This window comes from Anser brachyrhynchus, assembly GCF_964034855.1.
Source record: "Anser brachyrhynchus genome assembly, chromosome: 11".
NCBI classification, from domain to species: Eukaryota; Metazoa; Chordata; class Aves; order Anseriformes; family Anatidae; genus Anser; species Anser brachyrhynchus.
In genome coordinates, this window is record NC_137706.1 from 20656596 (window position 1) to 20663981 (window position 7386).

At 47.5% G+C, this 7386-nt stretch overlaps 1 protein-coding gene across 6 annotated transcripts in view; it reads left to right on the forward strand.

Annotated features, from left to right (window-relative positions):
- The window catches only part of SMAD3 (SMAD family member 3), a 75532-nt gene that overhangs the window by 63068 nt on the left and 5078 nt on the right, over nt 1–7386 (forward strand). For all 6 annotated transcript variants that reach the window (XR_013938110.1, XM_080551513.1, XM_080551514.1 and 3 more), the window contains 3 exons: nt 222–434; nt 1753–1890; nt 4239–4383. Coding sequence is in view for 5 of the 6 variants with exons in the window: in XM_080551513.1 (XP_080407639.1) it covers nt 222–434; nt 1753–1890; nt 4239–4383 (496 nt within the window). In the remaining variant the exon portion in view is untranslated. The remainder of the gene's footprint in view (nt 1–221; nt 435–1752; nt 1891–4238; nt 4384–7386) is intronic.

A 7386-nucleotide genomic window follows, 5' to 3' on the forward strand; every position in this document is an offset into this window, starting at 1 on the left:
AATATCTTTGAGTATTTGTGATTGTTCCATGTGCCAGAAGCTTCAGGGATGATGTAACTTTCTAGCTGCGCTCCATTAAAATCTGTCAAGTAATTAAAGTTTGATTGTTAGAGTGAGCCCAAGGAATGAAGCAGAACGATATTTCAAAACAAGTGCTTTCTTCATTCCCCCCTTCCCCTCCTGAGGGCCTGTGACTCACTTTGCTTTTTGTTTTTGTGCAGATCTGCAGCCTGTTACCTACTGCGAGCCAGCTTTCTGGTGCTCGATATCCTACTATGAACTCAACCAGCGAGTGGGGGAGACTTTCCACGCCTCCCAGCCCTCTATGACCGTGGATGGGTTCACCGACCCATCCAACTCTGAACGCTTCTGCCTTGGTTTGCTGTCTAACGTGAACAGAAATGCAGCAGTGGAACTCACGAGACGACACATTGGTAATTTCTATTTCCTTATTTTCGTTGGTGCTTTTCAAGGTGGAAGGTGGAGACCTGCATGCAGAGGTTTTTTGGTTACCCACCTGGCATGCAGTTTGGTCAGTTTTAGAACACCGTGATACTTGAATATTTATGGTGATTTAGCAGGCTAGTCTTCCATAAAGGAACACTAATTGTATTCTTTCATAAAAGTACAATAAAAAAAAAAAAAGCACTGGGGAATGCTAAAACCACTGAATGTAATAGAGATAGACAGAATTTAAATTTCTACACACATTCTTCAGAACTTTTTCTGAATGGATGTTAGTGCTTAGCTTGTGTTTTCCTTTTCCCTCCTGCACTCTTTTATTTTCGAACTTACTGTTCTCTTAAAAATGGAAACTTAATTTTCATCTCAATTTCCTCTTTCCTTGCTTATACTGTAAGATAAGACTCATTTTTGTTTTCGGTTAAGCTGGTGCTAAATAGAATATCCCAGATCTATGCAATTTTAATGAGAGGCAAAATTGTTTATGGTTTGCTCAGTTTTCTGCTGGTTTCTGTCAGAAATGAACATGCTCTTTGTCCTGGCTTTGTTCCCCTTTATTCCTTTTCTGGGCAGTAAAGTTCTACAGGAGGATCCTTCCTTACTTGTTTTTAAAATGATTTGTAGCACCAGTAAATAAATAAATAAATAAACTAAAGGCAACCCACAAAACAAGCAACAAGCTAAGATTCAGAAATCAATTCAGAAATACAGCAGGCTCCTTGTGCAGTATGGAAGAATGAAAGCAGGATTTTTAAATAGCAGTGCAAGACCACAGCAAATATTTATTTGAGTAATGAAGATGTATTCCTGAAATTTGTCTCTTTATTAACTGGGAATTTAGGAATGTGTATAAACTCAAATGGGAAATAGATATTTGTCCTGGTTTACAAATGTAATCTCAAGAAAATGTAACTAGTTGAAAACATTGTATAATTTAATTCCAAATCAGTAAGTAATAAATAAACAAACAGCTGTATCCAGCTGTGATGCCTTTTGGATAAGGCTGAAGACCGTATGTTAGCCAATAGTACCTTCATATGGAAAATATCAGAGTTGTGCACATTTGGAATGAGCAGGCTGTGAGGTGGTAAGATCGTGCAGCCCCAGGCTGGCACTGACAGCAGGGCTGGAGAGAGTGGTTTTGAGGTGGGTTTCATTTTCCTCATTCATAGCTCAGCTGCTTTTTGAGATCTCTTGGATGCAGAGATTGTCTGTCTCAGCTACCTCTTCCTCCAGTTTTTGCAGATGAATGTTCTAAACTAACCCGAAACTCTGCTGTGTGTCTCTTAGGAAGAGGAGTAAGGCTCTACTACATTGGCGGCGAGGTGTTTGCTGAGTGCCTTAGTGACAGTGCCATTTTTGTCCAGTCTCCCAACTGCAACCAGCGCTACGGCTGGCACCCAGCAACAGTCTGCAAGATTCCCCCAGGTAAGGAAGCGCGCCCCGCCTGTCGTCCTGCGCAGGCTTCGCCTTCTGCAGGCAGGGGCTTGCTGTGGAAAGCAAGCGCTTTGTCAAGGTAGGCATGGATTTGCTGACCCCTGCTCGTGACAGTAAAGAGAAACTTGCGCTTTCTCACATGCAAATAAAGCGACTTGACACCTTCAGCGTGGGAATTTTCACTAGCTTAAAGGATGAAGGTACTAATAAGGGAAGCTACTGTGTGTGCTCCAGCAAGTATTTGTTTCTTCATGTTCTGTGTGGAAGTAGGAGCAGAATCTGCCACGTGCTCTGTGCAGTGTTTTATCAGTCAATACTGTAATTATCTGATAGTTATGCTTATAATTTTATTTGTATCATTAAAATACGATAATATAAGATTTTTTTTAAATTTAGATTAACTCATAATAATTTAAACTGCTACTATTTTCTGGTTTGTAGTAAAACATTTTTCCCATTTTTTGTGAATGAGTTTTATTTTAGGGAAATCCCCTTTACAGGTACTTCGTTGCTCTGGTTACAGCAAACACTTCTGAGGTATGCTGAAAGGTTGCAGGAGAACTGATTGCAGCTATCTAGGAAAAATACACTTTTTTGTTAAATACATGAAAGAGATAGGATGGGAAGATGCCTTTCCAAAGGGTATTTAGCTAGGCTTACAAAACCTTATTTTTTACAGTTAAAAGTGTGTATGTATTTTAAAAAACTAACTTTTTTGTGGAGAAATATTTGAATAAAGATTGTCTTTTTTTTTTTTTAGAGATCTGTACACTACAAGTTCTGGCCCATGTTAACGGGTTTCCTTTCTCAGATGCTTAGGAAGCAGCTGTTAGCGCTACAAACATGACTTAATTCTCCAGCCACATCACAAGAGTCCACCCGGGCTGGAGTCAACATCTGAAAGCATAAACAACCCACATTTCCGCTGTAGATTCATCTAAGGCACATTTATTGGACGCCAGCTCTCTGCACTTTTGCCACAGTCTTTGGCTGCCTTCTCAGATTCATCTTCAAATCTTTGTTGGTTTCGAAGCAGTTTCTTCATTCCCATGTTGACCAGACCACGTCGTAGCCCTCCTCCTACCCAGCACAGTCACAGAGTGACCTGTTCCCATCCCATCCTGTGGTCTGAACAGCTTGGCAGGCTGATCGGCTCCTTTGCTTTCCTTGCCACAGCTCTTTCTCTGTGCTCAGCCTGGCCCTGATGCTCTCACCCTTGTTTTCCTCTTAGAAAACTGTAATATGCCTGACACGGCTTCCCTTCAAACTCTCTGCAAGATGCTCTTGGGCTGTGCTCTTTTATGGTCACAGAAATGGTAGTTTTTTTCTGCAGCTGCTGAGCCGCTGAATGCGGTTACGCTTTGCTATATGCGGTTCGACCCAAAACAGATGACAGTATGAGTCCAGCCCAAGAGAGTAGGCTCAGAAGTGATTTTAGAAAAAAACAATTCATCATAGTCCAAATGGTTGTTTTTCAGACTTGGCCCATATGTAATCCCAAATGAGCACTAGTTGCACGCCAAGTTTCAGAGTTTAACTTGTTTCTGGTTATCTGGGAGAAAGCAAGCATGGCGATGCTTTTTTTAGTTAACGTATTTTTTTAGAGTTTTGTATTTTTTTATTTATTTTAACCATGATGAATGTGATTATATTTCACCTTTATCACCTAGAACAGTTGAGTAGGTTGTTCTCAGCCCTTTCAGCCGTGAGTAAACACTGGAGGGACAACTTCAGTTTTAAAGGAAAATTCTTTGGCATATCACACTTGAATTTAAGAGAGGATTATAGCAGAAACAGCTCTGCTATGAGCCTTTTTAACCCTGATAACCGTTTTCTAGCTTGCCAGAACGGTTTCACTTCAGAACTTCTCTGTTACTTCTGCTGACAGCCACCACGTAAATCCAGCGCCAGCGAGTTCCTCTTTTTCGCCTGGGCATTCCTTTGTTTCAGGCCCTGTAGCAACTGCTTTTAATTGGCATTATGGTCATAGTTATGCTCTTAAATTAAAACATGAAGGAAATGGTTGTAAAGGAGGTAGAAGGAGGTTCCACACGAGGACCCCAAGTCTGACCGTGCAGATCGCAGTCTGCTGCGAGCACTTGCACTCATTGTTCTCTGTCCATAGCGTGGTTTTCTTCCTTCTCAGCCCATGAGTTGTGGATGTGCGGTGACGTTGATTCCTTTTTTGCAGTCCTGTGTTAAAGCAATCTGTATCTGCTATCGCATGGTCTGGGGACATGGGGGAGCGGCACCGAGTTTCTTTCCATTCTCAGCCAGTAATAGATTCCTTCATCTGGTTAAGCTAATGCCTCGGTTTTTGTCGTGTTCTTCTTTCACAGGATGCAACTTGAAGATTTTCAACAACCAGGAATTCGCAGCTCTCCTGGCTCAGTCAGTGAACCAGGGCTTCGAGGCCGTGTACCAGCTGACCAGAATGTGCACCATCCGGATGAGCTTCGTCAAGGGCTGGGGAGCAGAGTACAGGTCAGCCTCTGAAGGAAACTTGCGCCGTGCTTGTGCTTGCCTTTGCCTCTCACGTACTTCACAGCCTAGGAAACTGTTCTGCAAAGCTTCTTTATTCAGCTTGTAAGATGGGGAGTTACCAGGGTGTCTCCTTAGAAATGCAGATAGCTTGTATTTGTTGCGAATGCATTGGTCGCATTTTATTCTTCCCATCCTACTGGTGTAAAACATGCATCATGTGATACACTTGGAAAATCACGTGCATGTGGTCACAGTGCTGTGCAGACCAAGAGCTTCACCTGAAGCACAGTAGATAAATCCAGATGGCCTGTGTGGGAACAATTTTTTTTCTTGAAACCAGATGCATATTTGATAGTTTGAGTGTCGTATGTCTACGTTGTTATCAGGCCACCATCAGTGTGAGTGCTTCCTGGTTGATATGGGTTGGGTTTGATGTTGGTTGTTGATTTTTTTATCAGGGACCAATGGGATTAAAATAAAAGCAGATCAGCTTGAAAATCTACATGTGGAAGGACTGTTAGAGTTGCCACAAAATTACTGTTAATTCTCCTCATCCTTTTCTTAGTGCTTGTCATAGGGCGGTTGCTTAAATGTGACTTGAGGCAATGGGAGAAGCAGGGTCACTGTTTTTCCCAGTGAATATTAAAGGTAAAAAAGGAGATGTAGTGGGGTCTGGTGTCTGGGATCGATGGTGTGGTTATTCTGCCAACACAGGGAGAGTGTGAGGGGCAGAGTACTGCAGGGCTCGTGCTGCTGCTGCACTAAGAAGCAAACGTCCCTGAGTAGCAAAGGGAGTAAAATGAGTGCTTGGTAGTACAAGTAGGGGAGACAAAATTCATCGGAAAATGAATGTTGTTTTATGAGAGAAAAAGCTGGCGAGGATTTCGGCCAAATGTGATTTTGAAACACTTACTTGCAGTGTACCCTTGAAAGCCGTGGCCTTATTTTAAGGCCTGGGGGCAGCCCCTGCCTGGCGGCGCGGCGAGGCCGTCTGCGCTGCGCCCCGCGCACAGCTGCCCGCAGCAGACGGGGGAGATGCCGTAGCATCAGCTGGAGCCCGGGTCCCGCACGTTACTCTCCCGCTTTCTTCATTTCTCCAGATGTTTGGAGTCCATTTTGTTTTGAAATTGTCCTGCAGCCGGGCCAGAGCCTTTCAGCCCTGGCTCGCAGCCACGGCTCGTAATGAAATCCAGATGAGCATGACTTACGGAAAGTCTACTATCTCATTAGAGTATTGTACTCCGTGAAACCCTACGCTCGCGCTGACCGCGCCGCAGCCGCTCTCCTGCTCCTTCATTTCCTTGCCACAAAATACTACATCTGATCGCCTTTGTCAGAGCACGTTTATTTGTTGAACTGATTCGTATACGAAAACGTTACCGCGGGAGCTGCGTCCAGAGCGCTGTTCCGGTGATTTCTGCTTCAGCTGCTCGGCCGTGTGAGCAGTCTGGTCGGTGGGGTGTTCGGTGCTCGTGTGTGCCAGGGATTTGGTGGAGGGAAGCGGGGAGAAGCCGATTGCATAAGCAGCCGGTGATCCAGAGGTTCTCCTCTGCCCTGCGAGAGGCCGGCGGAGCAGGCTGAAGTCATGGAGAAGGCAGAGCGGAGCTTGCCGTGATGGATTTGCAGAGGGCAGAAACACGGCAGCCCCTCGGATCTGGGTTTCTGTGCGGTGTTGCCAGCACGGTTGCTGGACTGCTCGGTGCTAACCTGGCTTTGGGCAGCAAAGGGGAGCGCTCTGGGTTCAGGGGGACTTCATTTTTTCTGCACCCTTGGAGGTTCGTTTGCTCCACTGAGGCTGATGGAGCGAGAGGGCTGCTCTGCGCTCCCTGCCCTGCGGCCCTCCTGCGCAGGCAGCCCACGAGGCACCCCGTAATGCAAACCCCGCTCCGTTAGGTGGCTGCATGGGACGGGCCCTGCCCATACGCCCACCCTCGGGGCATCGTCGCCTGCCAGCTCCGCTCGGCCGCGCCTGGGCTGGGAATGGGTGGGGTGCCTTCAGGGAGCCGCTGCCATTTTCGGTTCAAAGCAGAAGGGGGATGCAGATCCGTCGACACGACGCCTTGCAGCCCTCGGCCAAAGCCTTGCAGAGCTGTACCCCGGAGCCCTCCGCCTCTGTCCTGCCACGAAGGGGCAGGGATGGTGCTGGGAGCAGAGGGACTGTCCCCCAGGGAAGGGTCCCTCTTTCGGCAGCGGTTTCTCCCAGGGCCCCGCAGACTTTGGCTTCTCCCTCCCACAGGCAGATTCCAAGGACAGCTTCTGTGGGAAACGCGGGTGTAAAACAAGGCTGTCTCCAGGCTGTTTCTCTCTCTTCGTAATCCTCCTCCTCCACAGCAGCTGTCCGTGCCTCTCAGCCTAGGCCGGCAGTCCTGCCGTCCCTCGGCACAGCCCCGCACCCTGAGCCCCGGCCTCGCTTCCCTCCCCTTCCTCCCCATCTCTTCCTGCTTCGCCATCTGGAGACACTCCATGGGGTCCTGAGGGCAAACAACAGGCAGATAGGAGAGGGAGGGGAAGGTGCTTGGTGGCACCGAAAAGTCCTCGGACCCAGCGGGGTGTCCCCCCTCTATTCTCTGGCCACAGCCACCAGCTCCTGAAGGGCTTTAAACCACACGCGTTAATACCAGATCTGTGCCTCGCTGCCCGCCTGCCTGCGTGCCGTGGGGCCCAGCACGTCCCCCGGGCTGCTCTCTGCGCTGAAAGGGTGCTGAGCAGCGGCTCCGGCTGCCCGAGGGGCTCTGCGGGGCTGGGGTAGGGAATTCAGGTGGCTGAGCGGTGGCCCCGTCACTTCCACGTCCTGCCAGGACTGAAAGATGTGGCGAAAAGAGAACATCCTGGTCTCACGCACAGAGGAACCGAACGTGCTTGGTGAACAGCTGAAGTTGCTAACCAGTTAGGAGGCGCGAGGCCTGCAAAATCAAACCGGGGTGTAGCTCAGATAAAAGCCTTCCTTTCTCTTCAGGGAGTCAGGTGCTGCCCGTTTGCAGAAATCTGAGGAGTGAACAGGTT